The sequence below is a fragment of the Callorhinchus milii genome, unplaced genomic scaffold (genome assembly GCF_018977255.1).
Source record: "Callorhinchus milii isolate IMCB2004 unplaced genomic scaffold, IMCB_Cmil_1.0 Scaffold55, whole genome shotgun sequence".
Taxonomy (NCBI): domain Eukaryota; kingdom Metazoa; phylum Chordata; class Chondrichthyes; order Chimaeriformes; family Callorhinchidae; genus Callorhinchus; species Callorhinchus milii.
In genome coordinates, this window is record NW_024704796.1 from 138,764 (window position 1) to 166,527 (window position 27,764).

The following is a 27,764-nucleotide window of genomic DNA, read 5'->3' on the forward strand; positions in this document are numbered from 1 at the left end:
CTTGATAATTGATACACGCCCATTTTTTTCTTTTGAGTTGAAGACTACACTTGCTTAATTTTTTTTTATTTCTAATATAAATTAATATATACTAGTATTAGTCCAGAGGTAGGGATTGGTTCGCCATGTTCGGCACTTAATAACCAGTAGCTGTTATTTCAGAGGTTTATCTGCTTTCTCCACCCAGATTCTCACACTTGAAGATAGAGGTGAGAGGGGGATGGAAACTCAGGAAGAGAGGCAAGGGAAGATGCTTCTGCACACTGAGTACTCGCTTCTCTCCCTTCTTCACAGTCAGGATGGGGTGGTCCATCACCATGGACTCTTTCAGGTAATTGTCTGTATATTTTATTTAAAATCCTGCCGTGTAATCTTTTACTATCTGCTCTCAATCGCACAGGCATACCCGGAAAGCTCTGGGCTGTGGTGACATTAAAATTTTGCAAATTTCTTCACTTTGCTTCAACTCATATTTACAAAACACCACACAGCTGACATTTAAACTGAACTTGGGACAGCAAGTGATGTGGATCACTGACAGTCTGTCAAATTGTGTCAGTGTGTCTTGATACTGCCTCAGTTAGTAGCAACAACAAATTGCATTTATATAGCGCTCTTCATGCGGGGTAGAGTACCAGAGCGCTTGGCACGCTAGCACTCGCACCTCTGAGTCAGAAGGTTCTGGGTTCAAGCACCACGTCAGGAATTTAAAATCAGCCTCGGCTGACATTGCAATGCTGGGGATGTGATGCATTGTTGGAGGTGTAATCTATTGGATGAAATGTTAAACCAAGCTTTCTGTCTGTGCCTGTTAAGGTGGATATTAAAGATCTCATACCACTATTTGAAAATAAGTGAATTTCTATTCCGGTGTCCTGGCCAACAATCTCTCAAATAATTCGCAGTTGGTCAATCACGTTGTGGGATGTTGCTGTAATGCAAATTGGTTGCCACAGTCATGATCCTTCACAGCAAAATCTTGTAAAGCACTTTGAGATGTCTGACAGTTTCATAAGGCGCAGTATCCAATGCAAGGATTATTATTATTTGCGAGACGTTTGTCACAGCAATATGTACCACAAACAGTTGAGAGAATTACCAATTTTATTGGGTATTGATGACCAGGACACCGGAAGAAATTCCAGTTTCTTTTCAGGGGTTATAATTTTTAATATGTTCCAGTGCCTGCTTTACATTCTCAAAGACCAGTGGTATGATATATCAGCATATCTTTCTAATTGTCACTGACGATGAGGTTCTCAAAATGCCTCTTTTCTATTGTAGGATAGGGCTATTGTGGAGGAGTGTGAAGTGAGCAAGCTTGTTCGAAGGATGAAGAAAAGGATCTGTTTGGTTCTGGACTGCCTCTGCGCTCACGACTTTAGCGACAAAACTGCAGATCTTATCAACTTACAGCATTATGTCATCAAGGAGAAAAGACTCAGTGAGCGGGAAACCATTGCAATATTTTATGACGTGGTGCGGGTAGTGGAAGCTTTACACAAGGTACATACTTTTAATTTGTTCTCAGAAAAGAGGACTGGGAAAAGCTGGATGCTGTTTCCATATCAGGAACTATCAAGTTTTGTGCTATAATTTGAAACCCCACATTAACAATATCCTATCTGTACCAGTGAAAGGTATTTGTTCCTCTTATCCTGATTGCGTTCAGTGAGATTCAAATCAGCAGAATTTAGTGAATAGCCATCAGACAGAGGAGACTGTGATTCATCTGCCTGACCTGGGTTTGAACTGCAATCTAAGATCAAATGATCTTGCTTCAGAATATTGTTTTGAATGTTTCTTTTTATCTCTTTCCCCCTTCCCCCCCCCCGCCCAACCATTTATTAGTTCTGTGCTGTCTCCATTACCCAATGCTGGGGAGCTGCAAGATGCAGAAGACCAACCCAGTTCAAAGTTCTCCCTCCTGTGTCAGGGAAGTGTACATGGGAACCTCTCCCCTCTTCACCAACATCATAACTTAAGATCAGGAGCTTGGTTTATGTAGAACTTCGGAACAACCTGTGTCTAACTCTGTGTTAGTAGGACTTCTAATATCTTGCTCAAAATTGCATCATAACCCATGGTCTCTTTAAAGCTGGGCTGGTTCCTGTTAACCTATGCATGCAAAGTCTCAACAGTTCGACTAACTGGACAGGCGATGGAAAGCTTGCCAGACAATGGCAAGTTATGCTGTTTTAACTGGTTAGACTCCAGCAAAACCCCAACGTACGCTCTAGGCTTTTCAAGACTTGGCTCTTATCATCCTGCACCTAATGCTCTCCTGAATTAGGTAAGGGGGCGCATCCCTCCAGCTAGGATTACTTTAACTGTTAGGGTTTGGGTTTGCAGTGTTAACAGGAGCTGAGTGGGAAGAATCCTCACTCCCAATGACTTGTTCTGCCCCTCTTAGCTCCTGTCCAATGTGCTGTTACTTACACACCTGGTGAGTTAATTCCAACATTCTGTAGCAAAGCATGGAGCCAGATAAGCTCCATAAAGGCTCCAATTACCTTCCCTCACACCCCCACCACCCAGGATAGTCACTAGCTTTAGCTGGTCATTTGACATCTAGGAAGTGCAGGTTTGATCCCTCACTCCGTGGATGGCTGGTACCAGGAACTCCCTATGAGCTTCCAACTGTACTACATAGCTGCTTACCTCTCTACATACCAATCAACTAATCATAGCTGTATGGCTGCACTGTGTAATCTGATTCTGTGGTTAGGATTTGATGCTTTTATTAAGTTTTTCACATCCTCTGCCATTGAGCCCACTCGGCTGTCCCCCACCATTCACTACTACCACTCGCTTCTCTCTCACTGCCCTCCCTGACTCATCTCCTTCCTGTGTACCACAGGTTCCCTCTCCCAGCCTGGGCATTCTTCACTGGGCTCATGATGGCTCCCACCGATAGAAAGTTTTCCCCCATTCACTGGTCACCACATGCCCTACCTGTCTGGCCTCTGGGACCAAACCTCTCCTCGCTGTTCCTATGCTTCCGGACACTTTTACTTCCCCCTCTTTTCCCCCACAAATGTCACGGCTAAGCCCGTCTCAACATGTGCCCCTGTGACTGTGCTTTTGGTTATCTTTCCCCTTCCTCCCCTTTGACTCTTACTGGGTGCCTAGCAAGCAATATCGAGATCTTTGAGACATTGTCCTGACATGAGGATGTTTGAACTGAACACTTTATAAATGTAAGTTGTATTGTACCTCTCTTCAGTGTAGATGTTTTGGCAGCAAGCCCCTCTTTTAGCCCCATGGTGGAGCTTTGTGACAAAAAAAAAGCAGAGGTGCATTCTACTTTTCCTTGACTCCTTTGCTCTGTGAAAAGATGACTGAACTCATCTTGGGTGCTTCCCTTGTGATGAAATTGCCACAGTGAGCCACACCACAGTGAGCCACACCACAGTGTTTCAGCTGTGATTCACCAGTTTGTTGTTCCCAATCGTTTCTGTCTCATGCTGGACACCTTTATCTGAGCAGCCTGCTATCAAACTCCTTTTGGTGTTTCTGATGAAATGTAAGATGGTTAGTTAGTGATGTCTTTTCAGATTAAAGCTATTTATAACTTAACTCTCCTGGAGGACTGCACTCAGTTTCCAAAGTAATGTTTTCCTTTTGCTTCTGCAGAAGAACATTGTGCATAGAGACCTGAAGCTGGGAAACATGGTGCTAAACAAAAGGTAACTCAAAGACTATTAGTGTTTGTGTATTATTAGCAATGCTGGAGCTTTACTGGAGATTGCAATCTATGATGCTGTTCCAGTGCAGTGGTGACGAGTGCTTCAATGTCAGTACCATCGTTCGGGTAAGATGTTAAACAAGGTCCTATCCACCTATTTGGATGAATGTTAGAGATCCCATGGTTCTATTGGAAAAAAGAAGAGAGTTTCCCCCACTGCCGTGGCTAACATGTTCCAGGTAAACTGGTCATTACCTGGCTGTTTGTGGGACTTTGCTGTGGCAAATTGGCTGTTGCATTCGCTTTCAGGTTCAAAATGCATCACATTAAGTTGAGCTCTGATTTGATAACACTGTTAAAATATTAAAAATGTCAAAGTTTGTGGAGAGAAAGCCATGCTCAGTGGCCATTGATCCCTTGATCAAATGCTTTCCTGTGTGAAGGGTGTGATATAAACGCAAGTTGTTATATCCAGGCAATGGACATATTCATAATTGATAGAGCGCCTTTCTTGTTGAAAGGATATCTCGAAGCACCAGACTGGAATTACTGTAAGGGTATTACATAGGCAAATAGGGCTGCCAATTTATACATAACAGTGCCCCACAAACAGCCATGAAATGTCCAATTTTATCTGAGAAAATTAGGTTGTTTGTGTAGGCTGGGTATAATTTTTTTTGAAAACTGAGAAGAGTCTGGAAAAATCAAGCTAGTGACTCAATAGCCAAACCGCTCTTTAGTGCTACCTTTTGCCTTTACTGCAAATAAGAATGGTGATGCCTTGTTGAAATGCCTAATCTTAGTCTCTAGCAACAATATGGACTATTCAATGGATTGTATTTTGGGCTGTTGCTATGTCTAATTTGCACAGATATAGTTTGGTTCCTCCTGGTTCAATTTGGCTGCATTACTGGTGTGATGTGCCACTGATTTGGTTAGAAATATAATGGCTTCTGAATGTTTTGAAGGGCTTCTTCGTGACAAAGGTATGCCCTGCCCTTTGACTGTTGTGGTGCAGGCTATTGAAGAAAACAAATGGGAAAATCAAAATAAAATTGGAGTGGGTAAATTGTAATATTACTGAATAGAAAGCGATCATACTTTCATACAGTGCAAAAGGAAGAACTAGTATTTATAGAGCACCTTAGACATTGGTTCACGGATTCAATGTTTTGCCAAAGAGTAATTGTCAAGTGGAATGATTATTTTGGCAAACAGCAGATGTGTTGAGCTATTAATATCCTAAAGAACCATAGAAATCTACAATACAAGAAATGCCCATTGACCCACTAACCCACTTTACGTGCTTTCCTTATAGCTTGTTTTTATGGACACATAGGTGGTCATTTGCGCTAGCAAGGTCCTACTCAGCAATGACGTGAATGACCAATTAATCTAATTGTTGGCCAGGACACCGGGGGGAAAAATATTTTCCCATCGAGTCATAAGATCTTTAATGACTGTTTGAGGATAAGCAGATGTAAACTTGGATCAGGGAATTCTATAAAGGTTGGGGCGGGCCAGATTTTAAATACTGCGGCTAGGGCTAGTCTGAAAACAATGAACGTTATTGGGGAAGGGGCTACTTGTTTGTGTACTTGTTTCTGTTTGGAATCAGGCAGAGAGAATTTCCTTTTTGCAACATGAAATAATAGGATTTTGCTGTCCATTTCATCCCACGACATATATCTTACTTAGAGAGCTGTGTTGTGTCTTAGTACCACTTATAACAAGTAACAGTTAATTATTATTAAGTAACACTGTGCAAGGAGACAAGCCATTCAGGTTAAATAATAAAAGCCTTGCATTTCATATGATGCCTTATGTTAAAGTCTCAAAGCACTTCAGACTCTTTATAGTGACTATTTCTAATCCAACGCAGCGGATTATTTGCGAACAGAAGTCACCCATAAAAAGACAGGAGGCAAATGACCCAATTTATTTGGAAGATTGTTGTGCAAGACAACTTGAGAAACTCCTTTTTTGAGTAGTGTCATTGGGATCTTTAACATCAACCTGCCCAGGGAGACGGGAGCTTAGTTTGACTGTTTTGAAGGATGACAGTTCTGACAGTGCAGCTCTTAACGCTGTGCTAGTGTCGTTTTAGACTATCAGCTCATAGTGTCCAACGTGGAGCTTGAACCCACAGCATTTTGTGTTCACAGGGAAGAGTGCTACAAGCTTGAAAGACTGTTCCTGTAGAACGGGTGAATATAAGCCGGTAACCTGGATCTGCAATTTCCTGAAGCTAACGTTTCAATTGCTAGAATCGTAGACATTTACAGCACAGAAGGAGCCCTTCAGTTTATCCCGTCTGCTCTCAGAGCCACCCATTCTTTCAATCTGCCTGCCCTGCCCTATCCCCATACCCCTTCATGTTTCTAACTATCACATACCTTCAAAAAATTAATAATTTGGTCACCCAAACTACAACTGTTGTGGGACACTGCTGCGCGTCATTTGTCCACAAAATATACAGACACTACACTTTACAGTATATTCTGTGAAACATTTTGAGATGTCTCAAAGACGTGAGAAGACGCTATATCAAATGCAAGGATTATTATTATACCTAGATATTTTCTGATGATTTTCTGGCTAATTCTTCTGACAGGTAGGTGCAGGTTATTGTCAATGTGAGAACATATGCAGAAGTAAAGCTGTGATCACAGGCACAGACTAGTATTCATTTTTTAAAAATGTATTTCTGTTTTAAAAATGAAATTTAAAGTATTATTTGGATTTTTTTTACAAATGATGAAAATGGGAGTTATTTGCAGAGTATTTTTTTGACTATTGAAGCTCTGTGATATTGATCCTCTTTCATCAGATCCCCAAGACTGTAGTGCGGCTTTCCATGGCAGTACTTCTGTGTGGTGAGGAATGAAGTGCATCTCCCTTTCGATACAGTAATAATATAATCGTAAAGCATTCTGAAATGTACCAAGGAATAACTTAGTAAAAGCCCCATAAATATAATAATGGGTCATTCCTTGCAATTTGGTTTAGCAGCTTTCACTTATCGGGACAATTTAACAAAGCACTAAGCAGGATACCCTGTAAAGAGTATCTGTTTAGTAACAGTAACTGTAAAGTGTATCTGTTTACCAGGATGGTACCGGGAATGAGGAACTTCAGTTATCAGGAGAGGTAGAGAAGCTGGGATTATCCTCCTTGGAACAGGGAAGGTTAAGAGGAGACTTAATAGAAGTTTTCAAAATTATGAGGGTTTTCAATAGGGTGAAGAAGGAGAAACTATTTCCACTGGCAGATGGGTCGGTAACCCGAGGACACCGATTTAAAATAGTTGTTGAAGGAAACAGAGGTGAGGAGAATTTTTTTTCGCATAGCAAGTTGTTTGGATCTGCAATGCATTGCCTGAAAGGCTGGTGGAAGCTGATTCGATAACAACTTTTAAGAGAGAAGTAGATAATTATTTGGGGAGGACAAGTTTGCAGAGCTATGGGGAGAGAGCGGGGAAGTAGGGTTGATTTGGAAGCTCTTTTCAAAGAGCCGACACAGACACGATGGGCCGAATGGCCTCCTTCTGTGCTGAATAATTCTAGGATTCTATAATAGTGTATGGCTGTAAAGTGCAGCCATTTAGTAAAAACAGTAACTGTTTTTGTGGGCAAACGCTGCAGCCAACTTGCCCACAGCAACGTTTTCCCATCAACAGCCAGTAGTAAGATCGTTCACGCTTGAGCGACCCAAATACAGAAATACTTCAGGAGGGAGGTTGAGTCGCTCGAGAGTTAAAGTTCTTACGACTGCATCCAAAGGGAGAGGCACCGAACACTTCATTACAAGCAAACAATAGCTCCCAAGCCTCTGTCAGAGGAATTCTGCTTGTGATGACTCACCAGAAGCAAATTTCGCTGGCCCAAACCATGTCTTGTCTGTTTATAATCTTGAGTGATGGCATGTAGGGAATAATAAAGGAACAAATATCTTGCCTAGTGTTTGTGGTTTACTTCCTCTCTTCCTTTGCATTTGGGTTTTTATGACATTTTAACATTGATTTCTTGTCATCGATCAGAAGTCAGTACTTGTTCTTTCCATTTTCATTCTCTCTCTCTCTCTCTCTCTCTCTCTCTATATATATATATATATATCACATATACACACAATGGTTTCTAGCCAAGTGGAAGTATTACACATTGCTTTTTACAGTGTTAGATATTCTGATCGACTTTGCCTTTGCAGGAAACACATTCCCATTGATTTAAAATCTTAAACACAATTCTGGCTCAGTTTCCTTTCTTTCATGTTTTTTTTAAAATCGGTTAATTCTGTTTTTAAAGTTCCAATTGTTTTCTTGCCAAAGAGGGAACTGTTAAAACTCTAAATTCCAGCTATGTATCCATTGCTTAATCACTTGAAACGAGCATTACATTTTATAATCACAGAAACCCCTTTTATGACAGACTGCAGCTGAGTCATTGAAATTTGTTTTTAGTATCACTGTCTTTTTTGAAGGTTTAAGGTTTTGCTGAAATTACAGTCGGTTCCGCTCTTGTGCCCTTCAAGGTGACTGGTGTTTGTGCAGGGAATGGAATGTTTTCAGCTTTAGATTTTGGCACTTGCTAAAACCAGATGCAAGAGTAAAAATTGCTCGGCCCAGACCACGTTACTTGGTAGCACTCTTGGCTCTTGTCCAAAAGGGTGTAGGTTCAAACCCTGTCCCGTGTTGGTTCTTGAGCTCATGCTTTCCTTCATATTAGAGCTGGGAGCATTGAAGGTGACCTTCAAAATTATAAAGAGAGGAAAAAAAAGTAGACTATTTCTACTAGTTGGTGAGTCAGTATTAAGAGGGCATAAATTTGATGACAGAATTAAATGGGGCGATTAGGGGGATAAAGTTTTGGAATGTGGAATTCTTTGCCATAAACTATGTTGGAACAGTACATGAATTCTTTTAAAAGGAAAATTGGTATATGTTTGAAAAAGATTAAGGTATATTTGGAAGGAGCAGGAGTGCGGGATTAAAAATAAACTAGGTGGTTTATGTGGAGAAAAACATCAGACTTAATGGTTTAAAATCTTACTGAACAACTGTTTCTGTACTGGAACATTCTGCTAGAATATCTGCTAGAAGCTAAATTGAGATTGGCTCAGCTAGTTTTACTTCAGAGAATTACAGGCTTGCATCTTGTTTGTTTGGGCTGGAATGGTCATGACTGCATAGATTAATCTAACAGCCTGTACTTTTACATGTTTGAGCTCTTGTTTGCAGTACAGTTATGATTGTTTCTGTGGTTCATTGATTGGGTTCTATGACATTGGGAAAGTGCCCTTCGCACAACACTGCTGCACCAAAGATGATGCAACTCTGAGCAAACTAAGAATTGAATCTGGGACTTTTGTAGCTTGGGGCACATATTCCCCCCCCCCCCCCCACACACACGACTGTGGCAAGTAGTTTTATGTGTATAAAATGGGAAGTGACAGGTGATTTGAGAACAGTGGCTCGTTTAATGTACATCGTCCCAAGCTGCAGAATTCACTTGCCTGTACTCTTCTCTCCTGTCCCGCATCCCAAGACGTGTTGCTGGGAAAAGGTTCAATTCTTAGTTATTTTGTGGCTGGAGACTTGATTTCCCTATAAGAGGGTTTAGCTGGGTTTTGCCCAAGACTAAATGAATTCAAGCGCTCTGAGGCGCTACCCTGCGTGGAGGGGGCTATTTAAGTGCAAGTTGTTGTTGAATTGCTATGCAGCAAATGTGGATCACTTAAAATTTGTGATTGCATTAAAACCCTTTCTGGTCAGACCAATTGTGAGGGTGTGGGTGGGAAATTAGGGAATTACTGGCTAAGCGCTTTGAGACATCTAGAAGATGTGAAAAGCGCTATATCAAATGCAAGGATTATTATTGTAATTGTTTGAATCCCACTGACAGAGGATAGAGAATAAGTTATCTTCTGATCGTGGGATTCGAACAATCTGAGTCAAAATTGATATCCCTGTGAGGCTGGTGAGAAGAGTGGTTTGGCACGAATCTACAAGCATGTAGGCTAGCGGAAAGTTTATTTATATAAAAAAAATCCATTTTGGGCTAGGGTCCAAATTCTGGATACCCGGAGACTGGTAAACCACGAGTTTACTGTACATGTAATTATAGTAGTAATCTTTGTCAAAACATCTTCAAGTACTTTATCGCCACTATACTGCTTTACGCAATTGGCTGCTGCGTTTCACCCACAAATATACAGTCAATTCACTTTACAGTATATTCTGTGAGGGGTTTGAGACGTCTCAAAGACGTGAAAAGCGCTATATCAAATGCAAGGATTATTATTACACTTAACAATGTTTGTAGGTAATTGCAGCAGCCAATTTGAGCACAGAAATGTCCCACGAAAATTCGGGTGGGGAGAGATCAATTACCTGGAGGATTATTGTTTGTATTTGTAGGTAAACATGATAGTCAGTCACTGCACTTTACAACTTTATAGAATGTGAAGCGCTTTGAGAGCACCTCCATTTTATTATATTGGGATCTTTTATGTTTACCTGAACATCTAGATGGGATCTTGGTTTAACTCGTCTGTACAGCAGCAGCACCGACATTGTTGTGGACTGTGAGCTCAAATTCGCTGATATACAGCTTAAACCCACAAACCTCTGATCTGTCTGATGCAGAGTGCACATTGCTACCAACTAAGGCAAGCTGACACTTAAACTATGGGACTAGGAAGTGTAATATGCAAAGTTGAGTGCTGAAGTCTGTGACTGAAGTTGTTCCACTTCTTTCTCAACACTCACAAATTGTCCTTTTGAAATACTTTGTACCAGGATAACAATTTGAGACTCGTTTTGAGACGCACTGGTCTACTGATGTACAGATCTTTCAATCGGCAGATAATGCTCCCATGTTATGCTACAGTTCAATAATAATAATAATAATCAACATCATCTTGCTTTTCGTGCATCTGTTTTCTGTCCATGGGGCTACGATTTCATCTAGATTCTCTTTCTAAAAAAAATACAGAAGTATTTTTACTGTTTTCCCACTCAGTAAATTGAGAAATATAAATTCAGCTTCAAACATTCAGTACAGGTTGTTATGGAAGTACAACATTGCAGTACGGTGAGTCATACCGCATTTGTTTAACTGCAGCCACGTGTGGTTTCCGTTGCTTAGTAATGTGTGTATACCTGTTCCAGATTTATAATGAAACTACTGTATGATGGCTTCAAGTAAGTTGCTTGTTCCAATGAAGAAATCCAGTTTGCTGGGTGAAGTGTAAGCCATTTGTACTCATTTGCATTTCCAAATCAATGTAGCTATTTGCAGATGGCCAGATAATTCTGCAAGCCAGGTGTATCACGTATCTTTAATTCGTTATTTTCATGGGAGTGATGCTTTTTTTAAAACAAGAACTGAACCTGTAATACGTGGTTAGTGAATTAGGTGTTTATCCCCAGTTGCATTATTGCAACAGAATAATGTTGAAAAATCCCCTCACAACGATTCAAAAAAAAAAGGTGATTTAGGAAAATGGGTAATAGTAGCTCAGAAAAGATAGACTGAATGGCTTTGTTTTGTATGGAATGTTTCCCAATGGCATCCTGTCTCAGGAGGACTCTCATCTCCTTGAGTCAGAAGGTTGTGAGTTTGAGTCCCCAAGTCAGGCCTTTGAACCGCAATCCAGGCTGACACTCTTAATACAGTACATCCTGGGGATGCACTGCATTGTTGCTTGTGAGTTTGAGCCCCCAGTTCAGGACTTTGAACTCATAAGGATTATTATTGTTTATGGAAGGATTATTATTTGTTTCTAGAATGCTCAAGGGGCTGAATGGCCTATTCTGGTTCCTTTTATCTCACCACTCTTTTTCCCCCAATAACATTTTGAGTAGTCTTTGCAAGTTGTCAGTAAGTTTTTGGGCTTAAACATTTTACTGAAACCCCTGCCTCATGTTTTATCAAACAATTAGTATTTTTAAAAATATAAACATGAATCTTCCTGAGCAAGTACACAAGCTGGTTACAGCTCTGATGCTTTCAGAGGCAGGAGACGAGGCATTGATGCCTGAATCCTGTAGAAATAAAGTGAAAGGTGCAGGTGAATCAATTGATAGCTGTAGTCTTATAACTGCACTGTCTTGAGTTGTGTTTTTTTTTCAATTTAAGGTAATGTGTGGTTTATTGCAGTCAGCTGATAGAACTGTGTCAGTTCAGCAAATAATAATAATCCTTGCATTTGATATAGCGCCTTCAAGACGTCTCAAAGCGCTTCACAGGATATACTGTAAAGTGAATTGACTATATTTTGTGGACAAAACGCGGCAGCCAGTTGTGCACAGCAAAGTCCCACAAACAGTCGTGGATTGAGTGACCAAATATATTTTTAAGGGATTATTACCCCTTTAAATCTAACCAAAGTGAACCTAGAGCAAGCTCTTGTGCAGCCCTGGCAAGCCTGAACAGATGACTCACTAGTTTGCAAACAGGATGATGTGCACCCACCTCTTACATCTGTTTTGCAGCTTTCAGCCTGTTTTGGTTTTTCTGGTTTGCTCTCGGCCCTGCCCCACACTGTGTGTCCTTCACATTCATACTCGCTTACTTCCTCCTCCCCAAAAACACAATTGTGTGAGAAATCAAACCTGTGTTGGAAATTCCCTTTAGCCGGATGCTATTCAAATCTCTCCTACACATGATGTAACATTTTACTTAAGCCGCCTCTCAAGTTTCTATAGATATAGGCGTGTAATGCACCGCCATGTATTCTGCCCACAAAATATATCCTGTGAAGCGCTTTGAAACCACTCAATGACGTGATAAGGCCCTACATCAAATGCAAGGGTTATTATAATACACATTTTAGCTTAGCAAGGCAGTTGCTGCTGTTACCTCTTGACATTCTCCCTGCGCTCAGGTATTTACCAGGCTTTACCTATTGTCTCCAGATCCACATTTCTGTAGACTTGACAATGGGGTCAGTGAGGCTCGGGGCCAACCAGTCAGGGGTTTGCCTGATCCGCCTGGGATTATACAGCACAAATGGTGCAGAAATGTCTTGACACCAACCAAGCATGATGCTATCTGGACAATCAAAGTTTGCCGACAAACATTACACATTGACTACACTCTACACTATATCTTGTGAAGTGCTTTGAGATGTTCTCCTACAGGTGCTAAATCACTTTCAAGTATTATTATAATGAAGCATCATAAGTGGGCTCTACTATATAATTATTTGGACAAGGTGATAGTGGCACTTGGAGATGTTGGGACCATGGGGGAAGGGAATGTAACTGCCCATAATGTGGAAATACAGCTTTGTGTCAAAATCACTTTGAAACAGTGGTAATGAATGTATCTATTGCTTTCTCTTCAGCCTTTGTTTCCTCCCGTTTCTTCCCCTTCTCCCCACACAAACTGCCCTAAAACACTTACTTAAAACATTGGTTATCGTATTGCAATTCAATATAAATGTTAAGAAGCATGAGTTTTGTGAGGTCATGTGTGATTTATACACTGACTTTTGTTACAGAAATGTTCTGGCTATCTGCAGCCAGTTAAAGGTTTCCTTTCCTTTGTCCCTTCCCCCCCAAAAAAACATAACTCACTTTTCTTTTTTCTTATTTGCTCTGACAGGACCCACAGAATTACCATCACTAACTTCTGCCTTGGAAAGCACCTGGTGAGTGAGGATGATTTGCTGAAAGATCAGCGGGGGAGCCCTGCCTACATCAGCCCAGATGTACTGAGTGGTGAGTTTCCAGTGTAATGACTAAATACTGAACACGAAGGCGTGAGTTTGGCATGTGGTAGATAGTGTTTGCACATAACTGTGTTTACAAAGTATAGTGACTCACGACAGGAAAACTTCACGCTACGCCCACTTTTTTTCCCCTTATTTTCCCAATCGTTTAAAAATGATCCTTGCATTTGACTTGTTTAACTGCCAGGGAAATGTGTATTAATCCTCTTTACCATCTTTGGGAACCACAATGCATAGTCTTGGAGTCATGGACGAATGCAGTACAGAAAGTTTCAAATTTAGTAGCTTTGGAATAAGATGAATAGAACAGCTGATTTTCAGAATATTCAAAATTCAATGTTTTGTTGATTGAATTATTTTCACAAAAAATTTCTAAACTAGCAAACTTGCAGCCTGAATTTGACATTCCTATTTATGGTTCAAACATAAGACACTTAAAGCAAAGGTCATATTCCCCAAGTGTTGCCTTTCATTATTTTTCTTGCCTGCAAAATATACAGTTAATTTACTTTACAGTATATTCTGTGAAGCACTTTGAGAAGTCTTGAAGAAGTGATAAGGCGCTATATCAAATGCAAGGATCATTATTACTATATACTCCCCAATTCCATCATCCAGAAGGTCCAACTCATGCAAAACTCCACATCCTGTATCCCCACCCTCAACAAACTCCACACCCATCACCTCAAGGCTCACTGGCTCCAAATAGATCGATTTCAAGATCCTTGCCCTTCATGTCCTACCTCCCTACCTCTCCGACCCACTTGTATCCCATCTTCTGTCTACCACCTTCTGTCAGCCAACACAGGCCTGCTACGTGTCCCCTGACCCACTCCATCCTACCATTAGTGGCCGTGCCTTCAGCTACTAGCCCCGTATCCTCTGGAATTCCCTGCCTCAACACCTCTGCTTTGCCTCCTCTTTATCTTTTAAGTCCCGCCTGAAGACATATCCCTTTGCTTATTCTTAACATCACGTCCTCCTCCCCTTCTCCTTTGCTCAGCTTCCAACCCCACCATTGTACAGTGTTGTCTGGCTGGCTACTGGCCACTGGCCTTCTGTGTCAAGAGGCCAGCCTTGAATGTCTAAAGGTGGTGTGTCACAGGGTCACTACCAGGTCAGAGTGGTTGATGTCCTTTGTGCTACAAGAGATCGGGCCACGGTCACGGTCATGCAGGGAAAGGTAAGCGAAGCTGGGAAACCAGTGACTCATTCCAGTACCTAGGAAAGGCAGGTTGGAGATGCAAGCTTAATTTTGCAGGCAAATGCAGTAGCCATTTTGCATACAGCAAGTCCCTTGTCCTTGCCTGGCTCCTCTGTCTCCCAACAGATCCACCTCAACATCCTCTGTCTTGCCTATCCACTGTCACTGTCACTCACTCACCGTCCCTCCTGCTCTTCATTTTTAAATTGTGCCTAGCTTTCTCCATTCTCCTTTGCTCAGCGGTCGACCTATCGTTGTGAAACACTCCCAAGTCATTCTCTTGTGTGAAGGGTGTTATACAAATGCAAATTGTTTACACACATGCACAGCTGTGACCAACTGATCTGCAAGATTGTTCCAGGGCACCTGAGAAACTCCTTTCTCTTTGAATAGTAATATAGAGCATGGGATATTACAGTAACATCTGACAAGTTTTATTGTTGATTTTCATTCTATTGGTTGGTCTGCAAGTTGAGTCTCCAGCACTCGAATGGTTGATGGTCTAACATTATGATTGGCAGGTTTCGGGCTGTATTTAGAATACTCGAAGGGTAAATAATACAGCACAAGCTGGCAGAGGGATCCATTACATCTAAATGGAATTCCCTAAAATAAGGGATCACTTTCATTTACCCGTGGCTTTGGAAGGGAAAAGAAACAGTAACTGGCAGAACCATCTCTCTGGTTTCCCTCACTAGGCGCATAGCACCAAATGATTAATTAGTAAATAGGGTAAAGGTTACATAGTCAGCATGATATGGAATTGAGCCACTTGGCCCAACTAAATTTATATTTAATTGTGTCAGTGTTTAAAATCAATAGGTGCCCCATCCCTTCTGTTCTACTAATCTATATTCCTCACTCTAAGGCTACAATATCTTTACTGTAATATAGTAACCAGAATTGTACAGTTTTCCAAATGTGGTCCAACCAAGGTTTTATACAAATTTAACGTTACTCCTCTTATTATTACTCTTTGGACATAAAGCTCAGGACACTCCATGTAATTTTTTTATGGCTTTGTCCACCTCTGCTGCTACATTGAAGTCTGAATCTTAAGTTCTTCTGCAGGATCTTGGGATCCTGTCGTGCAGGGTATAGTTGGCTTCTTTATTCTTCCTACCAAAGTGAATCACTTCCTTCCTTGCTGGAAATGGGATTGCCTCCCAGTTGTTAAAACTTCCTCCTGAAACCACAGCATGTACACGGTTTATCACATTTATACGTTAAGTGCAATAATAGTTAAATGCCCAGGTGCATTGCGATTTGACAAACATGTCCTTGTTAATGAGACCATGAGGTTTAAAATGGAATTCGATATACATTTCAAGAGGAAGAGTGCAAAAGAGTAGATGGAAAGAATAGAGAATTGGTTTAGCTCCGACAGCTGATCTGGCAACAGTTTAAGCTGAGTGGGTTAAATGTGGTGTCATTTCTGTGATGTATTGTCACTAAAAAGAAAGTTCATCTGTGCTATTCCCTGCATTGTGGTTTCTTGCTAAAGCCTCATGTAGTGATATCGAACTCATAGATAACCCTCACACTCCAGGGTATTAGTGGGGGATTCCTGCTCTGTTGAAGGGATCATCCTTTGGAGGAGTCCCTAAACAACAAATTACATTTGTACAGCGCCTTTCACGTCAGGAGGATGTCCCAAGCACTGAACAGTCAGGGGTCTGCACCCAAGCTACTAAACCCTCGAAAACTCTATCTGCCAGTTCAGGTGAATGTTGTAGGTCCCGTGATGTTATTGGAAAAGAGAAGAAAGTGTCTTCAGAAGTCCTGGCCAACAGTCTTCCAGATAGATTGTCATCGGCTCTTCAAAGATGTTTGTGAGGTCTTGCTGTGTAGAAATTGAGTGTCTATAAACCGTAATGTCTGGAAGATAATAATAATCCTTGCATTTGACCTAGAGCCTTCGCATATCATCAACATGCCAAAGTGCTTCATAGGAGTTACTGTGAAGTGATGACTGCATTTCGTAGGTGACTTTCCAGCAATTCTTTCTGAAATGATTTAAGACATTTTGATCAGTCCTATAACAAATGCAAGGATTATTTCTTCCTAAAGTTTACTGCAGACAGCAAGTGAAAGCCGAGAGAGAAATCCAAGGCAGGCAATGGATTTATTAAAATACAGTAATTATAATTTATTCTAAAATAAAATTGATCATTCATTTCATGGCTGTTGTGGGGCATTGCTGTGCGCAAATTGGCTGCCAAGTTTGCTTGCAAAATACATGGTGATGACATGTAACAGTATATTCTGTGAAGCACTTTGAGATGTCTTTCTGATGTGAAAGGAGCAATATCAAATGTAAGGATTGTTATATTTGTGCACCCTAGTGTTAGATTGAAGCACCATTTATCAGAAACAACATTTCAGATACAAATTGTGGAGCTACAGCAGATAATTTGATCCATCGAGCCTGTTCCTTCCGCTATTGGAAAGCCTGTAGAGTGGTGTATCAGGCGTCAACATAGGAATGTGCTCCACTCCGGGATCTACTTCAGCAGGGGTTACATCCCCCCCCCCCCCCCCCCCCGATGATACCCTGAAGTTGAGCATCACACTGCTAATTTGAGCTCTCACTGAATGCATAGCTGGTGTCAGGAACTCCTACTGAGCACAAAGTGTTTGAGAGCATTATCACCATTCACTGGGAGCGTTGAGCTGTGATTCCGCCAGTTGGAGGTGTGAAGCTTTGCAGCCGTTGCTGGGTGCTCTGCATGCCAGACTCTGAATGCTGGAGCTTGCACTTGTAACACCCCATTCCAGGTGTCCCAGCAGGGTCCTGGGTGCCTGAGTTTCCTGTTCAGTGTTCTGATAATTATTTACCTACAGCGAGGTGGAATGAGCTGTGTGGGGGAGATTCCCACACAGGAACTAGAGAGTATCAAATTCGCATACAGGATTGTGCCAACACTGCTGGCCCTTGACTGGTTCTGTGAGAGGATTTGGCAGAGACTGGTCTGCCTCCAGGCTGCAGAGATGAGAAAACGTGTACTTCTCATTTCCTTATTCTCCAGTTTATATTTGCATCACTTATTCTACAGTCAGAGACTAAGCACAATCCTTCTCCTTTATCTTCTTTCTTTGGACATTTCAGTAGCATTACACTTTCTTGTTTCTACTCACGTCTGTCCCACGGTCTTCACTCCAGTTTTGCAAATGTTTCTCATGTTGCCCCCAGTTGCCTTGCTCCTCAGTTTTGATATGCATGGCCAATGACACCCAGCTCTTTCATCTTCACTTCCACCCTCAATTCCAGGACTATTGCTTGTTCTGATCAAACTGTCAAGTCATCAAGTCCTGGCTGAGCCTTAATTTCCTTCAGCTGAATATTAACAGAATTGGTTACCTTGGTTGAGCTCCATCAGAACCCGGTGGTCACTGTTTCTTACCATCAATGCCGCTGTTTGCTTGCTCACTCTCTCTCAGTAGCTGACATCTTTTATCAATGTTTGATTACCTTGAGGTTAGACCTCTCTCAAACGCTTTTGATTTCAAGATCCTCTCACTTATTTTCAAATCCCTTCGTGCCCTCACACCTACCTGCCTATCTGATTTGCTTATCACCCATTTCCCCCACCTGCTCGGCTGGCTCCGAACTCCTGTTTGCCCCTTGTCCCCTGGCCGTGCCTTCAGCCACTACCCCCCAAAACTCTGGAATTCTCTCCTTCAATCCCTCCGCCTTGCCCCTCCCTCCTGACTTTCAAATGTCGCCTAAAGACCTTCCTTTTCACTCATGCTTATGGTCAACTCCCCCCTCCCTCTCTCCCTGGCTCGGCGTCAGACTTCGCCACTGTCAAGCGCTCAGGGACGCTACCCCACGTGAAGGGCCTATATAAATTCAAGTTGTTGTTTCCGGGCAGCCTCTCCCATCACCTTCAGCTTGACCTAACCTCTTCAGCCCATATAGAGCCATAGAAATCTGAGGACATTCAACCTGTATTGCATTAGTGTTTGCTCGTCCAATGAAGCCGTCTCAACTATTTCCAATTCCCTCTCTCATCTTGCTCTCTTAATTTACTTCCTTTCATATGCTTATCTAATCACCTTATGGATTTCTGCAGAGAAAACTGAAATGATTATGGAGAAATGTGAAATGAATGTCTTTGTTTAATACAATTGTTTGCAGTAGGATGGAAAGCTAATTCAGTGTATTGTTTTTCAGGCCGGCCTTACCGGGGTAAACCCAGTGACATGTGGGCACTGGGTGTGGTGCTCTTTACCATGCTCTACGGACAGTTCCCCTTCTATGACAGCATACCTCAGGAACTTTTCAGGAAAATCAAAGCAGCTGAATACACTATCCCAGAGTGAGTTGAAAGTTCAACCTTTGTTGGTTCAGATTTTTTTCATCAGAATAATTGGAGCTCCTCTGCTGGCCAAGTGGGTAATGCCTCTCAGCTAAGCCATGCACCAAATGGTCTCTTGTTCCTTCCCCAACATGGGCCTAGTTAGCTGTTCACAGTCAGGGCTATGGTTGGCTTCAGGGTCGCTTGGCAAGGGAGGGGCAAATCAATAAGGGTTCCTGCTCCTGATTACAGTCCAATGGTATTCAGGTGAGAACAGGATTGAGAGTTAACAAGATCAGTTCTTTGCCCCTTCACCTGAGACTGGGCACGCTCTCACAAAGATCAGCAATTGCAGTGAGTTGCAGGATAGTGGGCAGTGCTCGTGACCACATCCCATCAGTGTCATCACCTTCAGAAAAGGGGAGGAAAACAACTGCTAACAAAGACCTCTTCCGTTCAGAGCCGCTGAAGTCCCTGTGCTGTTAGCTGTGCTGAAGTGAAGCCTCCCTCTTAACGTGACGGCCAGATGTGAAGCCTCCCCTATAATAGTCCCGAGCTGTCGCCAGCATAAAGCAATAGTTTCCAACTCGTAGTCTTCCATTATATTATAATTAAAAGCAGCAACCGATTGTGCAGCAGAACGTTCCAGCACCCTGGCCATGAGTAACTTTGTCCCTTCACATTGTAAACTTCCCAGAAATTGCTTTCAGTGATCTTTCATTCAGTAAGAGATAGTTTTTTTAGATTTTGAGTGCGAGGTTTGTTTCTGGCCTCGTGTGATCTCTGTTTTGTTCTGAAGCGACTTGCACAACTGTCTTAAGTAGCTTGTTTTGTTGGGAGGGTGGCGGCGAATGAGTTGGGAGTGTCTTTGCGTACTCTTCTAGTTTTTGGTCACTCGGCCAGGTTTTGCTGCTCTCTGACTCATTCGGTTTACATGTCTTAACAGTGTAAAACTGATGTTTCCATTTATAATAATAATAAATTGATCACTCAATCCACGACTTTGTGGGACACTGCTGTGCACAATTGGCTGCCACGTTTGACCCACAAAATATAGTCAATTCACTTTAAAGTGATAAGGTGCTATAACAAATGCAAGGATTATTATACAATATTGAGTGTTCCATACAGGAAAGATATCATAGAGATTGAGAGAGAGGGGGTGCAATGCAGATTCACTGGGATGATACCAGTCATGAAAGAATATATAGATGAAACTAGCTAAATTGGGGCTCTTTCCACTAGAACAGAGTAAATTAAAAGGAGATAATGATATAGATATTTAATATGCTGAAGTGTCTGACAAGATAGATGTGGAAAATATATTTTAGTTATGGAATTGGTGGCAAGGATTGTTAGAAAAATTAGGGGAACGGTTAGGATGAAATTCCTTCAATCAGAGGGTTGTTTGGGTTAAAATGTATTTCAACAAGGGAATGAATAGCATTATTCTAAAGAGAACACAGTAAGTACCTGAGCAGTACCAGGTAGGCTGTCAGCAGGGTTTAGAGGACAATGGGGACAGGGATTCTGCCTACTTCACTCATCTTCACTGTGAAAGCCAAAGCCCTAATAGGTAGGGGAGGCCTTGCTGGTCAAGCAGGGGGAAGTTTCCCAAACAGTACTCTCAAAAGCAGTTTTAGAAACGCAGAAACAAGATAGGCTGTTCAGCTCCTCGAGCCTGTTCCGCCATTCTGTAAGATCATGGCTAATCTGTACCTTAAATCCAATTACCCGCCCTTGCCCCATGTCCCTTAATGCCCGACCTAACCAGTATCTATCCACTTCAGTCTTGAAAATGTGAATGGACCCAGCATCCACTTTTAGCTGTTTGAACTCCAGAATTTCCCCATTGTACACTCTGAGGTCTCATCAACCTGTGCCTGTTATTCTCCAGAATTACAAGATTATCTCATCGATAAGCGGGTGCATTCCTCCAGGGAGAGTGTGCACATTGCATTTCAAATGCAGGGAAATATCTATGTAGATAGCAAATTTGTGGAATTCTAAGTCTGGTTTGGATACTTTTAAGTGTGGAGATGGGTTCGCATGTGTGTCAAAACACCTGGCTGACCCCCAAGAAACCTGAAAAGAGCTGATAAATGGGATGAATAATAATAAAAAATAATTTTTAAAAATCTTTTTTTGAATGACCTTATACCGTGCAGAAACCTCCCATGTTTGACCCTTTTGCTCCTGCTAGAGACTGCCGCGTGTCAGAAAACACGGTGGGTTTGATTCGAAAGCTGCTGCTGCTTGACCCACAGCAAAGACTAACGGCTACTGAGGTGCTGGATTCACTGAGCTCCATCATAGCTACATGGTGAGTGTCTGTGTGTTGTAAAGTGGAACCCTGTTGAAATAGACTCCTCGCTGGTCTACCAAGCTCCACCAACCTTAAACTTTTATCCAATACATTGCTGCCCACATCCTCACCTGAACCAAATTGCATATCTATCACCCCAAGCTCCGTGTCTCCCAGCCGACCAATTTTCAAAGTCCATGCCCTCGCCTATGAATGCTTTTCTACCCTAGCACCTCCCCATCTCTCTGGTCTCCTACCCCACTCCTCTGCTGAACTAACGTGAGTTTGTCGCATGTCTCTCTCCCTCACTGTGTCACCATCAGTGGCTGAGCTTTCAGAATCTACACTCCCTCCACCTCTCCATCTTGTACCCTCTCTGTCTCTGGGTCCCACCTCAAGTTTTGATTGTGCATATGGTCACAACACCCATCCCCGTTCTTTCCCTGCTTGGCACCAACCCTGCCACTTTACAGCATACCCAAGACGTTCTCCGATGTGAAGAGCGCTGTGTAATTACAAGTTGTTCGAATAATGTGGATTCACTTGCGGCATTTTTAGGGTGTGAACCTGACTTTCATTTACCACAAAAAATCCAAAAAGTTGCAGTGAGCTAGTCAACTTCTCTTGTACTTACATTAAAAAATGACCAACCTCCAGGTCTTCAGGTGGCCAGCCCAGTGTGCAGGAGAGACATTAAACCAAAGTCCCGTCTGCCTGTTCAGGTGGACATTAACAGACTCCATGCCACTGTTCTGGAAGAGAAGGCACTTGCTTCTGGCGACTCAGAGCTAACAATCCCCCAGATAAAATGAGTCATTCACTTCAAAGCTGATTATTTATTATTGCTTCTCTCCCCTCCCCCCACTTGAAGACGACCATGCTTGTGCATTTATGATCCCTTTCAAATCGATTTTAAACGATACTGGTTTTAAACATATACCCGTATATTCCCGCCAAGTGCCGGCATGTCCATATTGTAATCACCTGTCTTATCAGACTCCGGGTAATAAATTGGTCACTTCAATCCACGACTCTTTATGGGACGCTGCTGTGCACAATTAGCTGTTGCGTTTCGTCCACAAAATATACAGTCAATTCACTTTACAGTATGTTTTGTGAAGCGCTTTGAGACGTCATGGAAGTCGTAATAGGGGAGTATATTAAATGCAAGGGTTATTATATCGAGGTTGGTCATTTCATCTCAAAGAAGCAACAACAACTTGCATTACCTCACGCCGGGTAGTGTCCCGGAGCCCTTAATTAACAATGAACAAAATACCCACTCAATGAGCAAAAAGGGTCTAGTATACAGCTATGTTATACAGGCCTCTGTGCTGTAGGGAGGCCTGTTATAATGGGGCTAAACTATTTATAATCTGACAAACTAGTTGCTAACTTTAAGAAGCAATCTGATACAACTAAACATACAAACGGTGCCAGTGGTCACACCTTCACTGTATGTGTGAGTCATGCTACACTGGCTGGTGCTATGTTTAGCTCCAGAATCCGAGTTGAGATATTGCTGATATGACGGTGTGCTTATTCCCTGCAGGCAGTCCTTGTCAGCGCTCAGTGGTCCTTTGCAGGTGGTACCAGATATTGACGATCAAGTCAACAATCCAGAAACTTTACAAGAGGTAAAACCAGAAGTGGAGAATTTGTGGAAGGGGGTTGGGATAGTTGTGGCCAATCATTAGGCTATTTTCACTTTTGATACGTTTGGTTTGTTGCGTGTATCTTGGCTTCCCAGTGAAGAGTTGTGTATTCAGTCCCAGTAGGGTTGTTTCACTCACAAAAATACAGTCAATTCACTTTACAGTATATTCTGTGAAGCACTTTGTGACATCTTGAAGATGTGATAAGGCGCTATATCAAATGCAAGGATTATTATTTTCTTTGGGCATAAATTCACACTGGAGCAGATGTGGCCACGATTATGCAAGTGTATAGTGTTTGGGCAATGTCAGTAACCACAGTGAGATGGAAACCATGAAACCAGCGGTCTGGTTCAGCGATGTATCAGCAGTCAGACATAGGCTGCGAGTTAGCCTTATACTGACCCTACACTGAGCAGTGGTAGCAGGATCGATATAACTGTCTTCTGCTCTCTCTTACAGGTGAAAGTCACGGAAGAATCTTCGCAATATGACTTTGAGAATTACATGCGGCAGCAGCTGATGCTAGCGGAGGGAAACGCTCTGCACGAGGTCAAGAGTTTTGTTCACAAACGTCAGTTTAGCAACATCCCTCCAGTGAGGCGCCTGGGCCACGACGCTCAGCCCGTCAACCCCCTGGACGCAGCCATCCTCGCACAGCGCTACCTACACAACTGACGGCAGGAAACCCAATGTGCACTTCTGCACAGCAATCCTCACGCCACGTACCGATCCTGAGCAATAGAGATCTGTCACTTATATGTAGCAAAATGGACAGGTGTTTGTCAAAGGATAATTGTACTGATTGGAAATCAAACCAATTTTTTAAAGAAAAAAATTGGAGAACGGACATCACAGTATCGTGGGGAGTCGTAGATATTTTAGTTTTACTTTATGTAATCTACCTCTTCATTTATAACTAAGACATATGATCTTGGAGTTATAGATTAGAGACTCGGCTGAGGCCTTTGTCGTATGCTTCGGACTCTTGAGAGACTAGTACTGCAGAGATTGTGAGAGCATTAAAATTGGGTGCATTTGCCTGTGTTTTGCATGGGGTGGAATTGGCGTTGGGAAGTGTGGGGTTGGAGGTTTTTTGCATTCATGAACTTATTTTTTTTCAGAATTCGGTGTGGTACAAAATGTCTGTCAATGGAAAATGTGAAGGAAAACTGCATTCTATCATCTTCTTACACCCCCTCCCCCCCCCTCTCTCTCTCCCCCCCCCCCTCCCCCCCACACACACGCACACAATGCAGAGCGGTTTACTGTTTCATGATGAAAAACAGCCTTTTTTTTGATCAATCTTACAATATGAATTTCGCACCCACACTTGGAAGAGAGGTTTATATACAGAAACAAGAATATTTGGGATCCAGGTCACTAGAATCAGTTTGTGAGCTTGCAGAATTTTCTGAGCTGTAAAACACTAAAGGGCAGAGCTGCAGCACTGCTGCTGTTTCTGCTCCAGCAAGGTGGTCCGAGAAGGGCATTCGCCACTGGATTGCACTGCAGCGTTTACCCCACAGTCACCGTGTAGGCAACAGGCAAGTCGTGTTGGTAGTCAGGTTGCTGAGGAATAACACAAACGTACTGACGTGTATGTCATCTAGGATTTTACGTTTCTTTACGCTGCAGTGGGATTCGGGGGCTGAGTGAGCAAACAGCCAGTCACATCTCTTGCTGTTCTGTAAATGGCCACTAGGAGGTGCACATTAAACACATGGATTGGTTCTTTTGTGGCTCCCGATAGTTGCCTTTACTCAGAGCTGCACTAAACAGTAAAAGTCTCCCAGATACCATGTAGACCTGCACACTCTGGGCATGTAAGGGGCAAACGTGTGGAAGACTATGTATATCCTGGGCAACCACAAACCTGCCTCTTGAGATGAGTTGATTTTAATGGTGAAATGGAAAAATCTCTGAACGAGGGCAGATTGTAACCATGTCCACAGGAGGTTGTCTGAAGATTGCTTCAGAAGAGAAATAAAATCGGTCTCAGACCTGCTGGCTAAGAGATGGGTGGGCTGTGGGGTCGGATACCAGACTGTGTTTGGTGTGAAGTTTGTAGTATTGTTTAACTCTCCAAAACCTGGTCAGTGAATATAGTGAATATTGCTGCAGTTGCCATGTGTAGCCTGATTGCCGGATTCCGAAACGGGAGCTCAGTCACTGGGGAGAGCAGAGTGATGGTTACTCACCTGCAGTAGTACAGACCTCCGCATAGTCTTGAGCTGGGTCCACACATTATGATTGGTTCTTAAATATGACTGAATATTACTGTGAAAGTATTACACAACGACACATCTTAAACCAGTAATAAATGCCTGTCTTGCCTAAAAATTGTTAACCTGTGAAAACCACAGACTTATTCAATTTTATTTTGTGCAAACTCACTACGTTGCGGTAACAGAAGTCTGTGATGGGCTATAGAACACCTGGGGTTGGCTGACCTGCTGTGGCACAGGCAGCCCAACAGTACTCGCTGGCAAGTTATTTATTAAATGTTCAGTAGAAAGCGCTTTTGCTGCATGTGATCTTGGGGTAAAACCGTTTGATTATTTTCTTGGTGCTTTGTTGGGAGGGGGTACTACAGTGATGTGTATACCTCGCTGGCACTGTAGGTGCGTCATATCAAGCTCCAATATCCAGATCTAAAAGGTTATCCCCTTTCACACTTAAGAGTTGATGTGGGATTGATGTAAATCTAACCCTGGTAAATCTGAGTGCAGCCAATCTGACACACTCAGATTCTCTTGAGTCTCATTTGGGACTGCATTGAGCATCTGTTTGATGTCACACAGAGCTGAGATGTACTTCTGTGTTTGGGGTCATTGGGTTGTGAGCCTATTGATTAAAACGTACTCTACATTGTGCTGGTGAAGTTAAGCAGAACGATAGGTAGCAATTGTATTCCTGTGAGCCTGCGTATGGATGCAATAAAACTTGCAAAATTTGAGAATGGCTTTTGAAGGCCACGGTAGCTTATCATGGGTGCAACAGTTAAGAAATGCTGCCTTCCCTTTGCTGGTTAGTTTAGGCTTGATTTGAAACTTAGTGAAGAATGAAAGCTCTTTGCTTCCTCTGGGGTGTGCTGCAGGACCTGCTCACAGACCTCTGCTCAGCCACTGGGAGCTCCTCCTCACACTGCTATCCTGGCTGACATCAGCTCACTCAGTACCGACCAAGAGCCTTTCAGGTCGGAATAGCTCAGCACAAGTTGTGTTTACCAGCTGAACCACTGGGGGAGCGGAGGAAAATCCTGTCTTTGTAAAGGTCTTTCTTCAAATCTTCATGGTTATACATTGATTTTCTGCCAGTTCTCAGCCTCACTCCAGCTTGGGAACTGTAATCTATTTCCATATTAGCAATTTCTGTGTATAATTTAAAGCGACTGTCTAATTGAGTGAAGACACGGTAGTTTGGTGTCCTGTCACTCTTTTCAGCTAATTATGTGTTTATGGTAAAAGCGATCTGTTTAATTGAACTGGAACATTTGAGTGGCCAGTGCATGATGCGATGATGACTTGGTGTATTAGACGTATGACACTTGTAGTAGAAAGGAATCGTGATCATTGTATACAAATTTGTATAAAATAAAGATGACATATTTTTGTACTTCATTCAAAATTCTACTTGCATGTCAGGAATAAATTTCATACTGTAGAGAAAATGGCTTCTGGATTGTGGTTAAACTTGCCTGTTCCCCTTCAGCCCCTAAACCAACAACAACAAAATTACATGTGTATAGCGCCTTTCATGTCGGGAGGACGTCCCATGGCGCTGGACAGACAGAGTTACGGACCTGAGCTGGGGGACGGGGTGGGGGGGAGCCAGGGAGATCGAAATCACTGTCAAAGAGGAGGAGGGTTTTGAGGTGGGTCTTGAAGGTGGCGAGGGAGGGGGTGAGACGGAGGGACTGCGGGATGGAGTTCCAGAGAGTGGGTGCAGAGTGGCGGAAGGCCCGCACGCCAATAGTGGGGCGAGCAAGGCAGGGGACGTGAAGCAGGCCGGAGACTGAAGTTGAGAGGCTTGGCTTGCGTCTGGTTTCGCTTAACTCCTGTTCCTACATAAAGATATAACAATGATAATGCTTGCATTTGATATAATCCTTTTCACATCTTCTCGACATATATAAGATATGATAGCTACTTGTGCATTGATCCCACAAACAATCATACAGTGAATGATCAATTTATCTGTAGGATTGTACACTGGGTACACAGGTGTGTGGAGTAAGGAAACTTGCCCAACATTTTGCATTGGTAGGAATCAAACCCAGGTCCTCTCGCTTGCAAGGATAGTGCTCTAAGCTACCTGACTCCATTTTGACAATGTGATTAGGCGTGCTATGAAATGCAAGTTTATATCGTGTCATGGCACTCCAATCATCCACGTGTAGAAGACCCAGATATCAGTAAAAGAGATGTCAAATCCTCACTTCAATCTGAGGCTTTAGCTGAGTGTTGAATGGTGGGCGCATTGCGATTGCTAGGGTCCCTGAACATGAAGAGTAGATGATGAGGACACAAGGCGGCAGGAGATTGCAGGGTTGGGAGGGGCAAGTTCATGAAGAGATTTTAAAACGTGGGTGAGTATTTTGAAGTTGATTTGCTAAGGAACTGGAATCCAGGACTTCAGATGAAACATTAAACCAAAGTCCCGTCTGTCTGTTCAACTTAATGTTAAAGATCCCCTTTGTAAAAAGAAGTGGCTTCCAGTGTCCTAGTCAACAATCCCCCTGATAAAATCGGTCATTCACTACATGGCTGTGTGTGGGACATTTCTGTGCGCAAATTTGTTTGCCTGAAAATACTGTCACTACAGTAAAATACTACAAAGCACTTTGAGACATTTTGACAATGTGATAAGACGC

General features: G+C 42.5%; 1 protein-coding gene across 2 annotated transcripts in view; it reads left to right on the top strand.

Moving 5' to 3' along the window:
* stk40 (serine/threonine kinase 40) overlaps positions 1-23,952 on the top strand; it is a 45,808-nt gene extending 21,856 nt beyond the window's left edge. For both annotated transcript variants that reach the window (XM_007906764.2, XM_007906765.2), the window contains exons 4-11: positions 188-331; positions 1,285-1,506; positions 3,637-3,689; positions 13,297-13,412; positions 18,805-18,949; positions 21,132-21,251; positions 22,786-22,870; positions 23,351-23,952. In XM_007906764.2, the coding sequence (XP_007904955.1) occupies positions 188-331; positions 1,285-1,506; positions 3,637-3,689; positions 13,297-13,412; positions 18,805-18,949; positions 21,132-21,251; positions 22,786-22,870; positions 23,351-23,566 (1,101 nt within the window). In that variant the 3' untranslated portion in view covers positions 23,567-23,952. The remainder of the gene's footprint in view (positions 1-187; positions 332-1,284; positions 1,507-3,636; positions 3,690-13,296; positions 13,413-18,804; positions 18,950-21,131; positions 21,252-22,785; positions 22,871-23,350) is intronic.
* The last annotated feature ends 3,812 nt before the right edge of the window (positions 23,953-27,764 follow it).